This window comes from Equus asinus, chromosome 10 (assembly GCF_041296235.1).
Source record: "Equus asinus isolate D_3611 breed Donkey chromosome 10, EquAss-T2T_v2, whole genome shotgun sequence".
Lineage (NCBI taxonomy): Eukaryota > Metazoa > Chordata > Mammalia > Perissodactyla > Equidae > Equus > Equus asinus.
In genome coordinates this window covers 79,375,259-79,399,859 of record NC_091799.1, presented here as the reverse complement: position 1 = coordinate 79,399,859, position 24,601 = coordinate 79,375,259, and the positions used below count along the sequence as shown (strand labels likewise).

General features: G+C 38.8%; 2 protein-coding genes across 10 annotated transcripts in view; one reads left to right on the top strand and one right to left on the bottom strand.

Moving 5' to 3' along the window:
• NIPBL (NIPBL cohesin loading factor) overlaps nucleotides 1-1,188 on the top strand; it is a 194,986-nt gene extending 193,798 nt beyond the window's left edge. For all 3 annotated transcript variants that reach the window (XM_070519754.1, XM_014831165.3, XM_014831167.3), the window contains one exon: nucleotides 211-1,188. In XM_070519754.1, coding sequence (XP_070375855.1) covers nucleotides 211-576 — 366 coding nt within the window. In that variant the 3' untranslated portion in view covers nucleotides 577-1,188. The remainder of the gene's footprint in view (nucleotides 1-210) is intronic.
• A 13,127-nt stretch (nucleotides 1,189-14,315) lies between these two features.
• Nucleotides 14,316-24,601, bottom strand: part of CPLANE1 (ciliogenesis and planar polarity effector complex subunit 1) — a 115,627-nt gene continuing 105,341 nt past the window's right edge. For all 7 annotated transcript variants that reach the window (XM_070519747.1, XM_070519750.1, XM_070519748.1 and 4 more), the window contains 4 exons: nucleotides 23,904-24,028; nucleotides 20,872-20,961; nucleotides 15,287-15,465; nucleotides 14,316-14,804 (listed from right to left, as the gene is read on the bottom strand). In XM_070519747.1, the coding sequence (XP_070375848.1) occupies nucleotides 14,631-14,804; nucleotides 15,287-15,465; nucleotides 20,872-20,961; nucleotides 23,904-24,028 (568 nt within the window). In that variant the 3' untranslated portion in view covers nucleotides 14,316-14,630. The remainder of the gene's footprint in view (nucleotides 14,805-15,286; nucleotides 15,466-20,871; nucleotides 20,962-23,903; nucleotides 24,029-24,601) is intronic.

Genomic DNA, 24,601 nt, shown 5'->3' with positions numbered 1-24,601 from the left:
GACACGGGTACAAATTAAGAGTTTTATGGTTTTACAAGTATGTTAACCCCTTGGCGCTGGCGGTCACGGTGCGTCTCATTGCCGGCAATGGAAATGTGCTGGGAAATCCCAACACCCGGCGTCAAGGGATTAAAAGCAATAAAAACAATAATTTCACTAAAATTCTTTTGTGTAACACTTGGTCTTTTTTCCCCCCTCCCAATGTTTTAGTCATTGAGAAGGTCAAAACGAAATTCAGACTCTACGGAGTTGGCAGCACAGATGAATGAAAGTGTTGACGTCATGGATGTCATCGCTATTTGCTGTCCAAAGTACAAAGATCGACCACAAATTGCAAGAGTAGTACAGAAAACCAGCAATGGCTTCAGTGTTCAGTGGATGGCAGGCTCCTACAGTGGCTCCTGGACTGAGGCTAAGCGCCGTGATGGCCGCAAACTGGTGCCTTGGGTAGACACTATTAAAGAGTCAGACATTATTTACAAAAAAATTGCTCTAACGAGTGCTAATAAGCTGACTAATAAAGTTGTTCAGACTTTACGATCCCTGTATGCCGCCAAGGATGGGACTTCCAGCTAATGAATTTGTACATGCAGCCAAATTTACAGGAATTTTTTTAAAAGGCAGAAAAACTTGAAATATCAACATTCTGGCAAAAAAAAAAATCAGTTTTATGAAGAGTAAGAATGGAACCTGGGATGCAGGAACAAAAGAAGGAAATGTTGGGCAAACATTTTTGTGGGAGCTCCCTTCGCTGTTGTGCAGCAGAAACAGATTCTCAGTTCATTTTTACTCCCACTGTATTATAGTTTAACAAAAATTGTTTATATCTTGGAAAAAACTTTCTGTTTAAAAAATAAACAAGTGAATGTTGGAAATTAGTCTGTTAATGTTCTTAATAAAGTGTTCTTGGAGTTTAACCTAGCAGCGGATGGCTTTCTTTAGCTTAGCCCAGTTTCCAGGGAAGCATTGTTTTTTCCAGGCTGTAAAATGGCAGAATCTCCTGGATATATAATTTATTCTGTTGAAAAAAAAAAAAGCATGCAGTATCTATGACCTATCTGCAGAAGGAGTTTTTGTAAATGTAGATTTTGATGTATTAGGTCACCCTGAAAACAATACAAGAAAAGGGATCCCCAGGCAATCTGGTGGAGCGAATACTGCAATAAATTTTTTTACTTCTCTTTGTTACTTGTCTGTTTCCATTTGAATTTCTTATTGTAAAGATCTGTTTAAATCCATTTATATTATTTTACAGTCTTTTATGTAAAATTTATTATATCACTGGTTTTCAAAGCAAAACATAAAATATTGTTTATACAGTTTGTATAGGCTGACTTCTGAATAATTGGTATCTATTATTTTCATTCCCATAAGAGGGTGTAAACAATTAACTCCAGGGTTTTATTGTATCCTGCAATATTTAGTATTAACTATTATGATTTAGCACTGTGCCAAACACATTTTCAAGAGTACATTTTGATATAAAAAGAAACTATAGTTTATTCCTTGTATGCTTCAATTTCTTTCTAGTGATGTCATGATGGTAATATTTATTTTTTAAACCTCGGGAAAAGATAACAGTCTTGGGGAAAGATAATCATGCTATTTTGGGAAACTAGCATTTCTCTTAGTTAAAATATGCCGTGTGTTATTTTAGAAATAGAGATGAGTATGACACTTCGTAATTACATTACATTTTTCACAAGTTATTTTTTAATGCTGAAAAAGGAGTAATTTTATTAGTTGAGATGTTTATTCATTTTCTATTCTAAACGTTTTATACATCTTTTGGGAGCAGTTGTTTACTTGTTATTCCAAATGGGGATGTGGGTATTTAATCAGTTGATTTGCGTAGTTGATGCTTAGAAATAGTAATGCCTGAAATTTACAGGAGATGAGGTCTGTTTCAGATTTAACTCAAAAATTGTGTACTTAAGTCAGTTTTTAAAATTGACCTCTAGAATGTTAAGTTTTATGAAAGTGGCCAATAAATGAAGATATTCAATTTGTGAGGAAGAGTGACAGTGCCACAGAATACCTTTTTGTGAACACCTATTAAACCACGATGAAAATAACTTTTCAGGATCTATTTCCTATGTGGAATTCTTTCAGAACATTTTCTTGAAGGAAATGTTGTCTCATTCTTCTTTTTCTTCCACTTAATTGCATGTTTCCTCTTCCTTTTTACTTTAAACTCTGTGGGTCAAAACTAGATTGAGTTTTTTCCCCCTTGGAGTTTGTTTTATTAACAAAGAATTTCAGGTGGTTTATGAAAACAATAATGATTTATCAATAAATATAAAATACCAGTTAGAAAAAAAATGAGTATAAAAGTCCAGCATATAGAGTACTAAAGAATAAAGATGTAGGTAAAAAAGCTGATTTTGAATTCTATGAGCCTGATACTAGGATGCATGCTGTCATTTAATTCTTACAAGAACTCTGCTGGTTAAATATTTTATCCCTATTTTGTACATAAGGAAAACTGAGGCTCAGAACGATCCAGTGATTTACTTAAAATGTTATAATAGGGATTTAAATTTGGAGTTGGAGTAATTGTGTCTCACTGCTCCAAGCTAATTGAGCATCAAGCATTAAAGGAGATGATCCTTACTGAAAGTAAGCCGGTTCCTACAGGATCCTTGGAGTGTGTATACTTGGGGATCCTGCGTAGAGTGATCTTGAGGAAGTAAGCACACGGTAGTAGGGCTTCTGTTGCCTCAGTTGGTCATGGATGAATTTCTGTATTTGTTTTCCATATATTCTAATCTCCACTATTTTAGCTATTAATATAAGCCAAATGTTGATACATTGTATAAGCCTTAACCCTTAAATATACAAACCAAAGTTTTCAAGAAGTAGATTTCTCAAATATGGTTTTTTTAGATCTTGACACTAAAGGCATTGTCAGTCAAATATGCAAAGTCAAACTTAAGTATATTGGGGATTTACAAAATTCAATCTTAATCTGTAGTTTGTTGATACTATACGAAGCTATATCGTGTTTTATTGACTTGTATTGAAAAGTAGATATGTTAGATTTGATATAAAAATTTCCAAATAGCTCTTCACTGTAATATATTAATATGAAATTTTAGTGTTTTCTTAAATTGTTTATTATTTTGACAAAGAATGGGTAGTTTTAAAAAGTCCATTTCAAAATACAAATGCAGAAAACAGAATTTAGTAATCTCTAGTAGAAGAAATCCTCAACTTTTAGAGAAAAGTAATATATAACTTATTCTGTTGATATGTTGAGTATTTGAATTGTTAGCAGGTAACTGAAGCACACAGGCAATTTTTGATGACTATAGTCTATTTCTGGAAGACAGGTAAGTCAAGCTTTCTCATCCAATGTATGTTTCATGACCAGCAAATAAATTTATCATATGTTAATTTAGAAAATAAACTTTACCAGGAAAGTGTATGGTTCTTTCTCCCTCCCCCACAAACCACATTTAGCTACACAGAGAACTTATTATTGGTCACTATCCTAATGTCCAGGTGGTCTGCATCTTCAGAACTATTGATGTAAACTGGAGTAAGGTTACTTTGGCAAATATAAAACCCATCAGATCACCCACTTGAAATAATGTAATTTAAACACTTCATAGTAATTTTTGCTCTGCAAAAATCTTATTTGACCATTTTGCTGCTTGCCTTGCTCATTTTAAATGTTTCATTTAAAACTAAAATTTAAAGTTCGTTTAACCCCTTAGCTAATTCTTGTCATAGGAAGAGTATTATTTATTACACAAATAGCTTTTATTTTTATTTGAAGATTTTTCTAAATGCACTCTTTGTTCTTTTGATCCTGAGAAACAGTTGAATCTAAATTTGGTATGATAGAAGGGTCAGTGACTGACCAAATTCTGGTTTGCATAGTTTATTGACGAAGTGGTCATAACATCCCCATGTGTTTTGTATGGCAATCTAGTGAATACTACCAACACACCCCTCCTTTAAGACTCCATTCATATATGGCTTCGTATATGGCTTCATTGCTCAGAGTGATGCAGTATGCACACAGTTATTTTTTTCTCATCAGAACTTTTTAAACTATTTTAACTTTTTGTTATGAAACTGCCATATTCCCATCACTCAATTTTAATCATTCTGAGTTTCTGACCAAGCTTGTTTGAGCTGTAGCCGATACACTCCCTTTCCTCATATTTTTCTGAAATAAATCCCAGACATCATATTATTTCATCTGTAAATACATCATCTTTAAATATGAATACTCTTTGACATCAAATATCCAGTAAGTGTTCAAATTTTAAATTTTCTCAAAATGTCTTCTTTTTTTTTTAGGTCTTAATCCATAAGTTTCCTCATCTCTTTTATACTTGGCAAATTTTTTATGAAGAAACTGAATTGTTTCTCCTTAGGTTCTTGAGAAAATAGTTGATTCTAAATAGAGGAACAGCTATTTTCTGGCTTGTAATCCTTTTTCTTACCTGAATTTATCGTAGGTTTGAGAGAGGCTAAATTCATATGTTGTGATTCTTGCATAACCTGCATAACTAGAACAGAGTAACGTTACAGAGATTATGAAGGAAGGACATAGGCCCAGTTTTCAAAAAGATGGTGATCAACGTTTAATCCGTTGAATTTTAGTTGGCAAATGCTGAACAGGCAGTTGGAGATGAAGAACTAAAGTAAGGAAACAAGTTTAAATAGATAACAGAGGATGTCCTGTGATTAAAGTTCCTCTGTTAGTCAGAAATTGTGTGTTAACTACTCCTTGAAATAAGTGGACCCCTGCCATTATTTTCATTATTTAGTTTATAGACATTATGGTTTCTTTTCAATGGAATTTTGCCTCTATCTCTGACTTTTTTTCAGTCATTGTTTTATCTGTTACTTAGAACCTTAGGAATGAGAAGTTATTTTGTGTTACTTTGTCAAGTGGTTCTAGAGTCTTCACCCTTGACATTAGCCTTTCTTCTGCTAAGAAACGGCAGTGTAAGTTTGCCTTGATCATAACTTACCTAGAATTGTAATTTAGGCTTAACCTTATTAGAATTAGATCCTGGACCAAAGAACAGGAAAAAGTAATTATAATCTAAGTTTGTTATAAAACCTATAAAACCTAAACAAATAATGGATCCCCATGTTCCATAGTGTTAAAAATATTTATAGAATCATACAATATGAGGGATCTGAGGAATCATTTAACGCAGATGTTCTGAACCACTTAGGAATTCATGAACTTCTTTGAGATTCTAATGAAAGCCATGAAATCTCTCCTTAGAAAACGGAACAAATTCATACCCAGAATTATGCATACAATTCCAAGGGATTCATAGCCTCCCCACCTCAGTTCTGTTTATGACCTGCCTTGGAAATTGATGAACTACAAGTTAAGAGAACCTTTTTAATCCAAGCCCTTACGAGGCTCCAGGAGGTGAATTGATGTCTACAAGCTACAAACACATGCTTAGTCCCAGAGCCAAGTGCAACTCTCAGGGCTCTTACCTCCCAGATCAGTTGCTCTTATAAAGAAGAGTTCATCTGGAAGATCCTTATTCAGTCACCTGCTAGGATCTGAATGTAGACCACTTAATGACTGAATGTTGTAGCTTTTCTCACGCCTTTTCAAAAGATCTACTTGTATATTCTCAGATTTTGAGATGCCTACCATCCCGTTAGATAAAAAAATGTGATATTTTATGTGTTCTATTTTTATTTTAATTATCTTCCACATTACCTGGCTTGATGTAGAAGACTAAAACTTGGATTGGTGAAAAGAGTAGTAAGTGAAGCCAGAAGCCATGTGTTCCTGAAATAAATGTAATATGAAGTTTGGTAAATAAAATCACTTAGCATGTTATGTGGGAGCTTATTTAAAGAAATTTCTAATTATCCTTTGTGCATATTTGGATCATCAGAATGTTTGGTTAAGTGAGGAGATGGGGGGATGGAGTTCTGAAAGCGTGGACAGCACGGTGTGTGGAGGAATCGGTGTGGGTGGTACAGTATCAAAAGATGAAGATATAGACATAGAGATAAGTATACAATTTTGAGAACTTAAATTTTAATGTGTAGGCAGTGGAAGGACTTTAAGCAAGGGATTAATGAAAGCTCACTTCACCTGCTACATAGAGGATAGATTTGAGGGTGTCAAGAAGACACTAACGCAGTAGTCTCACAAATGGTGAGAACCTGAACTAGGATGAGGAGGGTACTGGGGACAAAGAGAAGATTGGAGAGATTGCAGATGTATTTAGGAAATAAAAATAGCAGGACTTGACAGTTGACTGAGGTAAAGGAAGACAGGCATCAAGGAAAGATCTCGTGTTTCTCTACTTTAGATGACTAGGTTCAATTTTAAATATGTTGAAAGTGAGTACCTGTGGGATGTTCAGGTGATGTCCAGAGGTGGGAACATATACAAGCCTGACACTTTCAGGGAAGAAGTTTGAGCTGAGGCTACATTTGGGATTTATCAGCATGTAAACTGTAGAGTAAGCAGCATAGAGCCATAGAAGGACCTTGGAGACTACCAACATTTAAGGTGCAATGGGAGGAAAATGAGTTGGTGAGGAGAGAAGAGAAATGATTAAGGGAGTATGGCAAGAATCCAGAAACTACAAGACTGGAGAGTTTCAACAAGGGGGTAAAGAGCAACAAGTGAAATGCAGCAGTAAGAGGAAAACCGAAAAGTGATTGACCCTGCCATTCAGGATATAAATGATAACATTTAGGGAGAGTAGTTTCAGAGAGGATGAGAGCAAAGCCAGTTTGTGGTTGAGTTGAGAAATGAATGAGAATCTTGGGGAGAGTGGAAGGGCAGGGAGAAACAACAGAGTACTGAAATGCTGAGCAGTGAAGCTAGGGAGAAAAGCAGATAATAAAAAGCCACTTTCAAAGGTTTGGGGGTATGACATATGCAGGGCTGTGGTTCAAAAAAGATCACTCACTGGCTACAATGTGGAGAATTGTGAGGATGCCACTGCATGATTGTGTTATTTTTTTTCCAGTAGTGCTCAGCCACACAGCAAAGAAGGTGATTGGTCATTGAGCCAGGATTGGGAGTTTGCTAGGGGTGTAGTTGAAGAGTTGCGTTGGGAGAAAATGGAAGGGTCAAGGTTCAAAGGTTTCCATGAAGTGGAAGAGCAAGTGCCGTGGAGTAGCACAAATTGAATAATGGATGATGAAGTCAGAGGAAGGAATGTGTGACATTTCTGAGGTAGAGTGGTTCTGGAAACAAGGTGCACAGTGTGACCGTAGGAATGAACTAGTAAAGGTGAAAGGTTGGCATTGGAGAGATCAAGGAATCACAGACTACAGTCTGAACCCCATTCCTGAGCTTAAAGCATTGGATTCTTCTTTCCTGTCGTACTCACAGTTTGTCTTGGAGATCAGTTGCTATTGACATTGGCTCATTATTTTTAGTTTTTGCAAATTCAATCATTTGACAAGTATTTGCTGAGTGCCTTCAATGGGCAGTGAACTGTGTTGACCCATTGGCAGTAAGCTTGTGTTCTGGTGGGAGAGACAGGATATGAAACACAAAGTACACAATTCTACAGTTGTTACTTTACAACTGAAATGAGTGCTTGAAAGGAAAAGTAACAGAAACCATGAGAGTATGTGGCACTGAAGTAGTCTGGAGGATTGGGGAAGATCAGAAAGGCTTCCTTTTCCAAGTGAAACTAATCCTCAGATAAAGCCTGGCATGTAATAGATAGAAATAGATGCCAAATAATGTTGGTTGAACCATTGAGAAATGGGAAATTCTTTTTTTTTAAATTGCTTCCAGCAGTTCATTCCTTAGGGACATGATGGTTGACCTGTGAAGTCTGAGGGGAAAAATAGATGAAAGGGATGCAAGGAAAATTGCAAATTGATGACAGTACATGCAAAGGCCCTGAAGAAAAGAGCATAGTGCCTTCAGATGCTTCACAGTTCCTGTGAATGGCAGAGAACAAATGAGAGTAGAATGATGAAGCTGCTGAAATAAGCCAAATTATGCTTTTGTAGGCCCTGTTAAGGGTGTCGTATGAGCAACGGGGAGCCATTAAAAAATTAAGATGATTGGGCGTGGAATAGGGATTTGCATTTGTGGAATCAGATTTGAGTTTTTAAAAGATCACTGGCTACAATTTATACAATGATTGGAGGGAGACCATAAGGGTCCATGTGAAAGATGATGATAACTTGGGTGGGGGTGGGGGTGATGGAAGGAGAGAAGTGGCCTCATCTGTAGAACTGTTTAGGATGTTTAAATTGGTCACATAGCTTTGGTTGGCTATTATTTAAGTTGTAATAAGGAGAGAACAGGTGTGAATTTTCTTAGTAAGATTTGGTGAGTAAGACAAGTTTTCCTGGGTGGGTATCCACATAGAAGACAACATGATTCACCACTTGGTTCATCCGGAGGACAGCCCGTGAGGAGTAACCAGGCTTTAAAATAAGGAATCAGAAGATGTGACATTATCCACAAAGGAGAAAAGTAGTCTTGGTGGATTTCTGTATAGCTTAAAACTGTCAATTGAATCTTTAAAATCCTGCCTTTTATACAATTCAAAGTAATTCCAAAATAAAAATTTTAATGAGGCAGGCTTTTGATGCAATGATTAAGTTTCCATTATTTAATGATTTATTTTTTTCTAATTAAACAATCCCTTGTTCATAGAGGCAATCACTTTCAACTCATATCTTTATTTGGGTAGTTATATCCATATTTCTAAAGAATATACTGTTAGGGGGCTGGCCCGGTGGCACAGCAGTTAAGTGCTCACATTCCACTTGGGCGGCCTGGGGTTCACCAGTTCGGATCCCGGGTGCGGACATGGCACCGCTTGGCGAGCCATGCTGTGGCAGGCGTTCCACATATTAGGAAAAAAAAAAAAAAAAGTAGAGGAAGATGGGCATGGATGTTAGCTCAGGGCCAGTCTTCCTCAGCAAAAAGAGGAGGATTGGCAGCAGTTAGCTCAGGGCTAATCTTCCTCAAAAAAAAAATACATAGTTAATTTATTCTAGACCTTATTTATTGAATTATGATGTATGGAATTTTTTATGATAGAGAAAGACTTGGCTCTTAATACTCTTACCCTCTCCTCCCAATATGGATATAATTATAATGAGCGCTTATGTAATATAAAACTATATAAATATTCTCCAGTCATAGCCTACATTTAGTGTATTGTGAATACTTTTCCTTTCTTATATGCTCTTGTTTTTTCTTTAGTGAGATCACTTTGCTTTTTCACTCATAATTTCCACATAGAAATCTTTAACTCTTTTGGAGTGCTCTTTCATTTCTTTCATTCATTCGAGTCTCCTCTCCTCCCCCTCTGGTTCCACCATCAAGAAACTCCTTCCTGGAACTGATCTTATTTTGCACCAATCTGGACTGATTTTCTCAGACCGCTGTGAAGGTGTTGTACCAGATTTTTTAACCCTGTTTTGTTGATGTCTTTATTCTCACCTCATAATTGATAGCTGGGTCTAGAATTCTAAGTTGAACATTTTTTCTTTGAAAGCATTTTCACCATACTCTAGCCTGTGCTGTTGCTGCTAAGAGGGCTGCTTGCATACTGATTGTTATTGTTCCTGTGTATGTCACCCGTGTCTTCCCTCTCTAGAAGCTTTTAGGATGTTTTCTGTATTTCTCATACTCTAAAGTTTCATTGTGATATCCCTTAATGGATCTCTTTGTAAAATTCATTTTACAGGACATGTTATATAGACTTTTAATCTGTGTCCTTAGCTATGGAGAATTTCCTTTGGTAACTTCTTCCCCTTTAGTTTCTTTATTCTCTCTGTAATTTCTGTCAGATATTATTCTTCCTGGACTGATATTCTGAGTTAGGATTCTTTGCTTTTTCTTTTTTGGTCTTTTGGCTCTGAGTTTTTTTCAACTTTTTCAATTAAATTTTTTTTCAGCTATATTCTAATTTTCAAAGAATTTCTCCCTGTTCTTTGTCCTCTCATACAGTATCTTATTCTTTATTTATGAATACAACATCCCATATCTCTCAGATTCAAAAGGAGAATTCTCACTTGCCATTTGGAGGCATAAGCTCAAGTCACAGCCAGTGCATCATGTGTTCAGATTTAAGGAAGCTGATAGCTCACATTCCTCACTCCTTCAAGTTTGATTAGAATGGTAAACTGGAGTCAGACAGATGGAAATAAAATTAACAGCTTTATTGTCAACAGAGCCAGAGTAGAGAACATATTGTAGCCTGGACCTGCAGCCACAGTCAAGCTTGCTGCCATCTGCCCCAAATCTAGACCTTGAGATCCATCTGCAAGGCAAATCCTTAAATCCACGTAGCCTACTGAAAGAAACTGCTGCCCTCACTCATCGAGCGCCAAGAGTAGGGAAGAGAGTGAAGTCACACACATATCTGGTTTTTAACAGATGTATTGCACTCATTTAAAAAATGGGAATCAACTGATGTTGAATTCTTGCCACTCACCAACCAGAAATATACATTCTCTTTATTAATAGAAATAACCTCATGGAAATGTGAGGATAAGGTTTCCTCCTTCATTGTCTGACCATTACCATTTGTTTTAGTTTAAAAAAACCATTTTTTCTATTTCCTGCATGATCTGTTTTCTCTGTTATTTTGCCCATTTAATTTGGATTCTCCCTTTAATGATGAGGGCTTTCTTCATATATCTGGTGATGCCTACCTGTCCATTCAGGTTTTAGAATAAGGTACTAAAAAGTTTATTGAAGCTCTCAGTGCACAGGTGGATTTCATCTGATGGGCTCCACTCTGGGGCAGTGGTCAGCAAACTTTTTCTGTAAGGGGCCAGAAAATACGTATTTTAGGCTCTACAAGTAACACAGTCTATGTAGTAACCATGCAGCTCTGCCGCTCAAGCACAGAAGCAGCGTAGAGAATACGTCAATGGATGGGAAGGTTGTGTTTCAGTAAAACTTTATTCACAAGAACAGAGAGCAGGGCCAGACTTGCTGACCTCTGCTCTAGGGTGATCAGATGGGAAGCCAGACTCCTGCCTGGGGCAAACCTGCTGGGAGTTCTTTGAACAAGGGTTGCCTAGATGAGGAGTTGTGACTGCTGTAAGTTACACTTACAACCATGATTGTCTCGCCATGTCCCTTTTTGTGCTTGTCAGCTGAGTCCTGAGTTCACTGTTCATAACTATCCTCTTTTGCACAAATTATGTTATGGCTTCCTCTAGTCTCTTACACTTACTGCTACTTCTCTCATCCAGTAATATCTCCCCTCCAATTCTCTTCATGTTGCTTTATACATTTAAAAATTCCTTTATTATCCTTCCACTTGGGTCTTAAGAGAGAGAAGGAATAAAAATAATTTATCAATACACTATCTAGAAACCGTTTTAAAATTCTTAATACTGAGGTTATTTAATTAGCTTGTTTTCACATTTAATGGCCTTGAATATATTTTAAGTACTTCTTTCTAAATTAGTATCGTTTTTTAAAACCTATATAAAAATCCCCCCTTCGGCTAGGCAACTCCTGCCACAGAAGTTGGCCTGAGGCCCACAAATACAGGAACAGCCTGGGCCATTCATTCCCAACTTACAAACCAACCTTACCTAACAAGGATTTTTTCCTCTCAGGTGTCCCCGAGATTCAATATTTTATGAAAATGAAAGCATTAGTTTCCATCAGGGTCTCCTTAATGGCGTAGGCCCACAGTCCAGATGTTGAACACACATGAATGGTCAGAATATAAGCAATGCTTAAAGGAAAGAGGAGTTCTGGAGGGCTACTAATGTGACTTCTGCACAATTATCAAGTGCATTTTCTTTTTTCTCTTACTTCCTCAGCAAGGTCCAAGGTTTGATTTCTTACAGAAAAGCAAAGTAGGTCACAATGCATAGTACATAATAATTTGAATTGTTAAGTGGAAAATGGTACAAGCTATTCATTAATTCATCAAACAAACATTTACTGAGTATATACTACAGACTAGAAACACTGGGTGCTCAAGTGGGAGAGTAAGGAAGGCTGAAGTCCTTTTAACCCAGGGCCATGGACATAACATCTTGGCAGAAGTTTTGTGTTTGAGCTTCTTTGCTGATAGATTCCAAACTCAGCCAGAATAGTCAGACACTCAGATGTGGCTTTTGCTTAGTGCTACGCTATAGTAAATGCTGCGTAACATATTTTCTAATAAAAATGTGAGCAAAATTCAGTTTTGAGAAATTGGGGAACCCTTTTTGAAATTGGAGGTAATCTTGAGCACGGTAAATTCTTAAAGTCTAGATATGAAAACTGCTTCTTTTAATCCATGTATGGAGGGCATGAAGTCTAGACCCTTCCTTATAAGTAGAAAGGTCTGAAACATACTCCTTGGGATGTTTCCTCTGTGTTCAGACACTAAGCAAAATCATCATATTGCAGTTTTTTGAAGACTCAGAACATGTTCAAGCTGGGGCTAGAGACTGCCTAGGCTCATCAGTGCTCTGCTGATATTCACTGCCCTCCTTCATTCCTCATTCTCAGGTGTGTTGTATGGAGGAAAAGTTCACTGAAATTAAGAGTTCCACTTCCAGCTATGACAGAGTAACTGGTACCTGACTAGCCTGCCTGCCTTGACCGTAAAATAGGACAAAAGCTATGTGAGACAACTGCTTTTAGACACTGGACAACATGCAGCACAAGACAGTGATCCCCAAGAGAAGGTAAGCTCACAAGGTGACTCATGAATGCCTAGCTCTCTGCTTATTATCCTGACTCTAGCGTAATGAGCTAGAGTCCAGGCAGGTCACAGTGGTCCCACTGAGCTGAGGAAGCAGAGATCTGAGTTCAGGGTAGTAACAGTGGCTGGAATCTGCAGGGTAGGGCAGCAGAGAAAAGGAAGCTGTGCACAGAGGATCCCTAAAAGTCTGTGCGTGGGTTCACTGTGTTTACTGAACAAGAGGTGAGCTGACTGTATTCAGTGCAAGAGTCCATGAGGCTTACCAGAAAGCAGCTCCTACGAGGTTGAGACAATAAGAGCTGCTAGAGAGTAAGCAGTGCTGGGGGGTGTTGGAGGCCCAGCCCAGAGAGAGTGGAGAGATCTTGCTAACACCTCATTAACACCCCAGGCATCCAGTTTAGACACCAGAAAGGTCCATCTTAGAAGTAAAAACTTTGCAGGGCTAGAGAAATATCCTTCAAAAATGAGGGTGAAATAAAGATACAGTTCGGTCTATGAAACCTGAGAGTATTAATTGCCAGAAGATCTGCACTATAAGAAATGCTAATGATCTTCAGGCTGAAGGGAAATACTAGATAGATAGAAATTTGGATCTACAGGAAGAAATGAAACAGCATTGGAAACTGTCTTTCCTTAAAAGCACAGGAGTGGGCAGGTAAAAGGAATTATACTCTTGTAAAACCAGTTTGTGAAGTGGTGAGAGTGGTACATGGACTCTAAAAGTCTGAGAAGGTTCATATTTTTGCCCCTAAAGCAGCAGTTCTTAAACTTCTTGTTCTCTTTATACTCATAAGAATTATTGAGGACCCCAAAGAGCTTTTGTTTATGTGGGTATACCTGTCAATATTCATCATGTTAGAAACTGAGAAAAATGTTTAAATATTATTTTAAATTACAATGGCCCATTCAACATTAACATATAACACATTTTTATAAAAATAACTATTTTTTAAAAATTTAGTGAGAAGAGTAGCATTTCTTTTTATAGTTTTACAAATCTCTTTAATTTTTGGCTTAACAGAAGACAGGTGAAGTCTCATACCTGCTTCTGTATTCAGCCTGTTGCAACATGTTGTTTGGTTGAAGTGTATGAAAAAAGCAGGGGTGTAGTTGGAGGAGGAGGAATACTCAACAGCTTTCTCAGATAATCGTAGTCTTTGATACTACAGCAAAAGATGGACAAGTGGGGGAAGGTTTTGAGTTTCTTTTCATAAAAATTATCCTCCAAAATTATGACACCTTGGGTGCAGTACTAGCTCTCTGCACCATACTTTGTACAAAGTTAGTTAATATGAGCCCCCTGGAGTCAAAAGTCATATTCCCTTCCTTTCCCACCCAAATCAGCCATCCCCATTTCTTCTGCCAAGGCTTTTCAGGCTACAGGGCAGAGGACAGAAGATCTGGTCTACGTGAAACTTGGGTTATGCAGTAGTTCAGGACTGGTGGAACGCGGTTGGCTCCTTTTTACTCCTAAGCCAAGCCCTGCAGAAGTGAATTTTAGGATGTGTTTGAAAATGGAGCTCATTATTGAGTGTCTCAGGTGAGATTGTGATTTCTTCTCCTCCATGAAAGGAGAAGAAACTTGTTTTTTCCTATCAAGTTTACCCATATAAGGTTGTTTCTCAAAACTCAGGTGGTAGTAAAGAAGGATGCAACATAGATAGAAGATTTTTATTGAAAGTAGTTTAAGTAAGTACTTTTCATCACTTAAAAAATTATGCCTAAAGATAATTCAAATGCAAAAAACATATAATACATCTATAGTTAAACAACCCTTTCCCCATGAAGGCAAAATTATTGAGAAATGTTTATTTTTCCCTCTTGAAATAGCTAATCCAGGTAATAATATGGCTGCAGGTGATAAATTCACATCGCTTCCTTCATTGCTTCTCTTCCTGAAACTCACAAATCTTTCAGAACCACATCAGTGAGATGCTGGCCTTTGCTTGGAAACAGAATGATATTCAGGTCTTACAGGTCCAGGGCCCAGTAGACAGACGGGCTCTTGTCCTCCACACTGGCCACCATGTCTTCAATGGCATTCCAGTCAAGCTTGCTGAGGATGCTGCCAGTGCTCTCAGACATGCTGTCCATGCCACTCACCTCAAAAGGAGGCTTTGGCTCCTCTTTCGTTGGTGACAAGTCCTATCAAATTGAGAAAGACAGTAAGTTGTGGGCTTAGCCTCAGAAAAAAATAAATGGAACTTGAACTAAGCTTCCCAAAGATTCTAGAGTTGCTCGTCTACCAAATGGTGAAGGAAATATGAAGGGAACCCAGGCTGTCGTTGCCCAGGACATCTGGATTGGCAATGGGCTGGACATCATCTGACACAACTAGATGCTGGCACCAGATCTGAAGACAGAATGGATTTTTATAATGGTAGTACAATTACCTTTTCTTACATTTTGGTTATTTTTTTGTTAAAATACAAAGTCAAGGAAAATTCTGAAAGATAAATGCTGGAAGTACTAAACCAAAAGTGTAGACGTTTTGAATTACTACTTCAAAATGACCTAACAATTTTTCAGTATCTCTACATCCCACAAAAAATAAACCAAAAAAAAAAAAAAAACCTGAAGAACACAAAGGAATCACTAGGCACCTTGCAATCTGGAACAATGCTTACTTGTAGAAGAGAACTGTGACTCTCATGAAGAATCTGACGGATGTCTGAAGGTAATATCCAGGGGCTCACCACGGTCTCCTCTCTCTCATACTCTATACACACCTGCTTGGTTTGCGGTGCAAGCCCGGCACGTCCGTGACTTTTTGTATGCTGCAGACTACAACATGGAGCACGAGAGCCTTTCAAGGGAAAAGAACAAAGCATACGTTAGGACTGATTCATTTATAAGTTTGTTCATTGTGACTTTTTTCATCAAATCCAAGGCAATAACATTTTACCTAATGTTGGAATCACAAGGTCTGGATATGCTTCACTTTAGAGTTCTAGCGATTCTGGTCCTGTCAGTGTGAGAGAAGGAAACTGATTTGGGGCCACCTCTTTTGACGTCAAAGGTAATGGTAACCTCTAGGACAAGCGAGTCCAGGGAGAAGAAGTCACAGATAGAACAGAACTGTGGAGAAGTTCCAACCTCAAAGTTGGGTGAACTTGAGGAGCTGCGCCTTTCTTGCCTCTTCTGGAAAGTCTTGTGTAAGCTTCCTAGGCGTGATGTTTTAGGTATCTTCACTCAGGCTTCATGCCTACAAGCTGCCTTTGGTCACAGGCATCAAGGTAAATGCAATGACAACACATTACGGCCCTCTTCCTCCTTACTGAATATCAGGGTTTGTTGAAAAGAAAGTTTCATCCCAGCTAGTGCCCAGAGGCAGCTTAGCAAATTCCTCAACCAATAATGCTTCTCTGCACAAGGCCGTAGACGAGCGTGCCCACCTAAAGCACTTAATGTTCCAAAACCGATGTTACAGTACGTTGTGCCCCTCACCAGGGTGACCTGAAGAAACACCCAAGACATAAGGTATGGTGGGAAGTAAACACAGGTTGCGACAAGCAGTTGTGTGGCTCCCTGAAGGGAGGAAGAGGAGGTAACAGAGTGGTGAAGTCCAGGCACCGGGTCCTTGACAGCTCTACCAACCTCACGTCCTTAAAGCCAAGGATGCCACCCAGAAATAAATACGCCCCCAGAACAGCAATAGCACACCTTTTGACAGCTACTATGGCTAAGCGCTTTATCTACATTCAGTCCTTTGAACTTACCGGAGTGCCCCGGGGCCCGGGCCTTGGTCCTCTTACACATCTACACTCTCCCCAGCTGAGCTCATCTAGGCAATAGCTGGAAATATCATCTACATGCGGACAGTTCTCAAACCTGTACCTCTAGCCTCAAAGAGCAAAGTGCCTTCTTGACATCTTTACTTGGATGTGCAATAAACATCTCACCCTTAACATGTCCAAAACCAAACCATTAATTTCTACCCCTAAACCCATTCCTTCAATACTCTTCCCCATCCCAGGAAATGCTCAGGTTAAAATCCAATTTTCTTTTATCTTTCTCTTTCTTACACATCCTATAAGCAATCCATCAGCAAGTCTTAATTTGGTCTACCTTCAAAATATATTCCAAATCTAATAACTTTCCCCATTTCTATTGTTATAACTCTAGTCCAAGCAGTATCTCTGTGTTTGTCTGCCGCCTTCTGTTTTTTCTCCCACATGTTCTAAAATATAAATTATAAATTATCTCGCTGCTGAATTCCCTCCGATGGAGTCCCACTGGATCCAGAGTAAAATCCGAGCTCTTTGCCTTAGCCTGTATCGTCTCTCACCGCTCTCTCCAACCATCTCTGGCCACTTTCCCATACTGATCGTTTCTGTCATACCAAGTTGGTGTCTGTCTGGGCTTTCAACTTGCTCTTCTCTCTGCCTGGAACTGTTCTGCCTTATCTTTGCATGACAACCCCTTTTTCATCACTCAGGATCTTGACTCCATTACACTTTCTCAAAGAGACCTTCTTTAAGAAGGTCTCCCATATCTTATTTTTGTGCTATTGTCTGTGTTGTTCATGACGAACAGTGCCTGGTATGTAGGAGGAGCTTAACGGATGGTTGCTAAATGAATATTCTTCCTGAAAATCGTATGGGGGAAGTGTTATTATCTCCATTTTGCAAATGAGGAAAGGGAGGCTTAGAAAGGGTAGATAATCTGCCCAAGATGATGGAGATGGTCTATGCCCAGAACCTGAGCTAATACATCCACTTTCTCTTTTTGGGGGTGAAAGAAGAATAGTACTCAGAGGCTCCTTTAGGATAATCTTCATATGTGTAAATGAGAAATGGGCCTATTTATCTGGATCCCCAAGGCAGCAGCTTTCCAATAGCTTGCCTCCTGGATTAGTGCCAAAGCGGGGCCAGAGGGTGGTGGTACAAGGCGGCTGAGGGATTTTTCTTTTGACTGGCCCCAAGGGTCTGAAAAGAAACAAGGCTGACATCATTCTGTAGTACCTGTGGTTGCCACTTTAGCATCAAACGTGAGAGCGGTGCTCTGGTTGAAAAAGGTTTGGATTTCTTTTCCTGCTATTCTGAGTATTTTGGGATGAGACTGAAAGTTCCATGTTAAAATAATTATTTCAGTAAACATTACTAAAGAACAAATTTTGAAAAACTCTATGAAAGCAAAATTATCTATGAATGGACAATAGGAATGCACATGTGAACAAATACTGTGCTAAAAAAGAAAACAGCCAGTAAAACACAGAAAAAGTTGAGACTGAAGGATTAAAAAAAGAGAAACCAGGGGTCAGCTCTGTGGCATAGTGGTTAGGTTTGGCATGTTCCTCTTTGGCAGCCCAAGTTCAGATCCTGGGCATGGACCTACACCACTCGTCAGCCATGCTGTGGCAGTGACCCACATGTAAAGTGGAGGAACACTGGCATAGATGTTAGCCCAGGGCCAATCTTCCTCAGCGAAAAAAAGAGGAAGATTGGCAACAGATCTTAGCTCAGGGCTAATCTTCCTCAGCAAAAACAAAACAAAACAAAACAAAAAACACAGAGAGAGAGAGAGAAAGAAACCAACAGGTGGTTAAGCAGTATTATAACCACAAGGGTAGGCTGTCTCTCCAAAGTAAGGGAGGCAGGATGCTGAAGTTGTTCCTTCAAGTATTCAGTATATAAGAGATTAGCAAAGGCTGTAACTACCAATGAATCCCACCCCCATCTCTGCTAAATTAATCTGCTATCTAGACTTTGATACTCGTTTGTCAAATGAACACAATTATTGCCATCTAGAAAGTGACAAAATCATCACCAAGTCTGCTGAAATTAGGGTTAACAACTCTGCATTTGGGGATAAGCCTTTACCTATGGGGTATCTACGAACCTCGAGAGGCTATCACTGGCTTTTCCTCACATATCTTTATCCAGGAATGGCTTTGTGATTTCCTTCTCTTCAGATCAGACTGCATTCTCTAGGATTTATGTGGGACAGACAATGTTGAGATAAAAATACAACATAAAAGAAATTCTGTGAAACGGAGAATGTGCAAAGCTTTTCAAGGTAGGTGTGTGTTCTTGCCCTGGTGCAGGCAGGGAAAGCTTTTGCAGGAGACAGGTAAATGATATATCAAGAAGAAACCCCACAGTGGAAACTAGGCCGGCAAGTGCAGCAGCCTCCCTTGAAGAAGCACTCTTTCTCTGTAGGCCGCTGAACGATGCCACTCAGTTTCTTTATAACATATTGCCAGACAATGTCTTAAGAGTCTAGTCTGAGGAATCTGAAACTACAAACAGTAAAAGCGAATCCATTACCTCCATCACCTCCAAAAGAAAACCCTGCTCCTCCTCTTATCCTACCTGTGTCAGTTATTGGGCTGCAACCTAGACAAGCACCAAGCTAGAAACTTGGAGTCACACTCAACTTCTTCCTCTCAGAGGCAGGGCTACCACCAGACAATGGAAGAAATACCTCTATTTGCCTTTCTCTGGGCAAGGCCTCATGCTAGATCATTACCCACTTCAAGAACACAAAACCCTGGGTCTCTAGAGTTTTCATACACAATACAATACAAATGTACATATAGGGGCCGGCCCAGTGGCGCAGCGGTTAAGTTCGCATGTTCTGCTTCTGGGTGGCCCAGGGTTCGCCAGTTCGGATCCCGGGTGCAGACATGGCACTGCTTGCCATGCCATGCTGTGGTAGGCATCCCCATGTATAAAGTAGAGGAAGATGGGCACAGACGTTAGTTCAGGGCCAGGCTTCCTCAGCAAAAAGAGGAGGATTGGCAGTAGTTAGCTCAGGGCTAAAAAAACCCCACAAAAACAAACAAAAAAAACAAATGTACATATAATTTCAATTATTTTTAGGGGCAACATTGTATTTGGGGGCATTTTATCTGTTAAACTAAACATTGCTAGACATTTGCTTAGAAAAGAATAAAAAGCTAAACTAGAAAACATTTTACAAAGGATTAAAATGAGAGACTTTGAAAGAAAACAAGGCTGGATTATAAAATTAAAAGCTCAGGATGTGATGCTTCTAGGACTCAAATTCATCCTAATAACTAGAGGCTTGGGTTTTAATGCATACAGTGGGGAAAAGTTTGGAAAAAGAACCAAGTGGAATTTCTAGAAAACATAGCCATCAACATTACAACTTGATAGATAGATTAAATAGCAGATCAGACACAGCTGAAGAGAGATGTGGTGGACTGAAAGATGAATCTGCAAAGAAAGGAGATCACAGCAGACAGAGGGACATAATGGCAGGATTAGACTAATTCCTATTTCTCATCATATTTGTAGTACATATAAATAGAGTTCTCACCATATGCTCTACCAAATTAGTTCTTTTCTGTAAATTGGGATAATGCCACAGAACTCACTGGATTAACGTGAGGATTAAGTCAGATCATGCATACAGGTATTAATACAATGTGGCATTGAGTAAGTTCTCTATAACTGTTAGCTATTGTTTTTATTGTTCTAAGGGGATCTGAGCAGGTCATTCAACTTCTCTGCCTCAGTTTCCTCGGCTGTAATATGGGGATAATAGTCGCCCTAACTATCTACCAGCGTTGTTATAGAGAGCTAATAGGAGAATGAATGTGAAAGTACTTTTTAAATTGTGAAGAGTAACATGGGCTGAGGGAGGGCTGGGGGAGACATTGGGTATTAAGATCATTAGGTATAACTCCCCCCTCTCTAGCTGATCAGAGCAGAAATTTGAAAGAGTCCAAAGATGGGGGCAAAATCAGGCCTAAAATGCCCAAACTGATAGGTCTGTGTGCTCCGTGACTGCGTGATCACAGCACCTTCCTGAGCACTTGTTTTTATGTTAAGTACTGTGCTCAGTTCATTGATACATTCTCACTATTATAATCCATATTTTGCAGGTGAGAAAATTGAAGCTTACACAAATGGGTTAGGAATTGGCCCGAGGCTAGAGTTAGTGGTGAACTGGGATTAGAAACAAGCTAACTCCACAGCCCCTTCTCTGAACCACTGCCCACACAGCTACACTCCTCATTCTGAAACCTGCAGCTGAAACTTCTAAGACTGATTTATGATTTTTAAAAATTCAGTAGTGCAACTAGACTTCTGGTGGTGAACACACTGCAGTCTATACAGAAGTTGAAATATAATGATGGACACCTGAAATTTATATAATGTCATAATCCAATATGACCACAAAAAAAAGAAAAGAAAAATTAGTATTAAGTCCAAGAACTTTCTACTCTTTATTTATCCCTTACCTTTTTGGAAGGTAACTGGAGACTGCACAGCCTTTCTTACTGCCATTTTGGCTCCACCAGATTTTTTCTGAATGGTAAAAGTGGCAGTTCCTACAAAGACAGACAAACTTCTTTAACCCTCCATAAAAAAGCATAATTTTTCATATATCATAAGTTCCTTGAGGACTCAAACCTTCTGATTAGTAGGGGCTCAATAAATGATAGTTGATTTGAACCAAGAAAGCAAAACAAGAGTGCAGAAGGAGGGAAAACTCTGCTTAGAGATTTGGTATCCTTATGGCACAACCATGGTCCTTTTCAAATGGCAAATGTGCCTTGACAACGTCTCTGGGAACTGGAATGCAGGCACATAAGCCTATTAGCAGTAAACACCTAGACAAAATGCCAAGTTACACTTTACCAAGAGTATGATTAACTAAGGTTTCTTAAATTCCAGGATTAACAGCAACAATTTACTGTTTAAGTTATACAAAATGTTTTACTTATAATCCTCAACTCTATGAATGAGAGAGGTTTTAAATAACATATTTGAGGGCACAAAGTAAGCAGGAGAGCTGGGATATGAACCTAGACCTGGATGATTCCAAGAGACAGACCTTTTATTATGCCTATGACACCTCCCATACAATCGTATAGCCTTTATATTGTTTTTGATAGAGTCCTTTTTTTTTTTGCTTGTTTTGTGTTTAGTTCTAAGTATAACAGTTTGCAAGGAGGGCTGAGGAAATTAGAAACTGCATCCTGGTTTACAAGATAGACAGCAACATATAGTCCAACTCACAAGTATCTTCAGAAAACTCTTCTCTCACAAATGAAGTGCAGTGAATTTTCAGATTTCGCCTGGATGCTCACTGGCTCATCTCTGCCATGACTGAGCCTGCCCCACGTGGGCTCGGTCACCTATCACCGACTAGGGAAGGGCCTGGGATCAGTCAGGCTTCAGTTTCTCTCCCACTGCCCCGCAATATTGGGGGACTACTGAATGTAGCCAGGGGAGTGGGTGCGTTCTGGATGTGGCAGAGGCACAGCTGGGTGCCATCGAGATGGAGAGGTCAGCGTGCTCACAAGTCCCCGGAGTTGCCTCTCTCATCTTTGCCTTAAAGGTCTGGGGAAGCTAGGTGACAGGTTAGCTAGGATAATAGCTAGGCATATGGCGCTGCTCTCTGACATAGGATAAATACTACAATAGCCCCTCATTAATATTCTTGAACAATAATTAGTTTATAAATAGCTATTTTTAGGCAAGAAAGCTAAATAGCCATTTTTTTCATTTATCCAGTTATTCATTTGTACAATGTGAGGGGTAACACAAAATGAAGAAGAGTGTTGCTACCCTCAGAAAAATCCAGTCTAGCACGGGACACAGGTTTATAAGTAACTACAACAGAACACCTGCCACACTAGCGCCTCAAGAGGGACATAAACATGTGACTGAGGGTTCAGAGGACAAAAAAAGAACTATTTTTAGCTACTGCTGCTACCATTTATCTCTAATATTCACAACCATCATGCAAGTTCAGAATCAGCCCCAACTCAAAAATGAAAATGTGGACGTTAAAATCATTCTATCAGATTGGAAGAAGTAAAGAATTAAGATTAGGGATGTTTTCCGAAACACAGAGGTGAGGCATTCAAGATATAAGGGAGAATTTCAACTACGGAATGGCAGCACAAAAGCACAGCATGCGGCTGGAAAACAAGCTGGCATCAGCGCAGATTACAGGGGGAAAGGAGCCTAAGGAGGCCGAGGGGGAGGACAAGGCCAGAGAGAGGGTCTGGGCCTAACTGCATGGGGTGGGGGTCACGGAGGACGTCTGGGCCCAGGAGCACGACATCAAGCTCAGTCCAGCGGGGGCAAGGGAGGGGACCAAAGGAGGGCCGAGGCCTTGGTCCAGTCAAGTGCAAGGTAACAGTACAGGCCTGACATTGGACAGGTCAAAGGGAAAGACATATTTCCACATAATCCAGGACTTTTCCATCTTATTAAGAAACTATGGTTCAAGCTTAAAATCCTTGAAAATTTTGGATGTTTCTTTAATTCTGGCAAATGTATCAGGTGTAAAATAAAATTAGAAAGAAGAAAACATGGTTACTATTTTGAAATTTTAGTTTAAAAAGAGCAGTATTTTCTTATTGTAATTTTTTCAATCAAAAGCCAAGAGGTAACCAAATTATGAAGTTTTATCAAAAAGATTGGAATTTATGGAAATTTCAATTTTCCAACTTGAGGCAGCAAACCGAAGTGTAGGTTCTTAGTGCGTAGGCACTAGACCCAGACTGGGTTTACATCCTGCCTCTGCCACATCCTAGCTGTCTGATCTTAGGCAGCTATTCCAACTTTCTCTGCCTTGGTTTTCTCATCTTGAAAATGGGAACATAAAAGTACCTATGGCACAGGGTTGTAATTCAAGAGCTTAAACAGAACCTGGCACGTTGGTTGCTGTTATACATTAGCATTAGCTGTATACATTTATACTACATGATAACTAGGATTATACATTTTTAATGGCTAATCATTTTACAAATAAGTACGTTTTACTTTAGTAATCAGAATCCAAACATGGCAAAATTAACTAACATAAAGCTAGCAATAAATAACAGATATTATATCTTCAAATGTGGAAAAGGATGTTCAAGGGGTAAAAACATGAAATTATTTCCATCTGAGCCTCTGAGTATTCCTCTTCTGTGATGTGTCCCTCCCGAAATCCATCAGAACTTGATCTGTGAAAGTGCCTACATCTTTAAACAGACCCACAAAAGAAACAGATTCCCAAATAAATCCATCTAATTTCCTGATTGTTCAAATTCTATTACAAAAAGGCCAATAGTTTAAAAATACTCCCAGGGTCGTCTTCTTTCAAAGCAATGGAACAAAATCCCAGTATAGCTAAGTCTTTACCAATCCCATGCATTCTGTTGAAATGAGAATTGGTTTTCACTCAGATTTACAGTTTTTACTAATGAAAACACAACTTTAGAGACAAGAATAGATCCAAATTACACAAGATAAAAAAGGTTTTAGGTCTTACCACGTGGCCAAGGTGAGCCGTGAGGTTGCCCCAAAGGCTTCCCCTTTGGCGTACAACTGGGTTTGGATATATTTCTGACTTTTCCAGGTTGATTTATTGGAAAATTGTGACCATGTCGATTCTCTCTAAAGCAGAAATTACATAATAATTATATTCCTAGAATTTCATATCAGTGATAAGCTATAATATTTCAGAAAGCCCAAATTCTAGCTCAGATGAATACATTCACTTGACGCTGCTTATTCTGTACTGCAGTGATACATTTAGTCTATAAGAACTCTCAACAAATTATTTTCCCTATCTCATGCTTCAAACTTCATTTGTTTTTTTCTAAGAAATGTCTTTGGTGCTCTCTCTATCCATGTTAAATTCTCCACGTATTTGGAAGTTACTTGTGTATTTAATACCCTGCGTTGGTCTCTGGTATTTCGAGTAACCCCCAAATGACACACAGACAAGTGATCTGATTACATCCGGGTTTCTGTTTGGCAGCATTTCCTCTAGGCTCTTAAATTATGTGATTACATTTATTTTGTCAAAGGTGGTAATTTTTAACAACACGAGTACTGCCAATTCACGTTCACTTTACGAATCACCAACAAATATTATTTTGTTTTTGTCTGCCATATGTAAGAAACTTCACACTTGGGTACTTTTCTTTAGCATTCTATGTTTAATTAATTCCTGCCTAATGAACT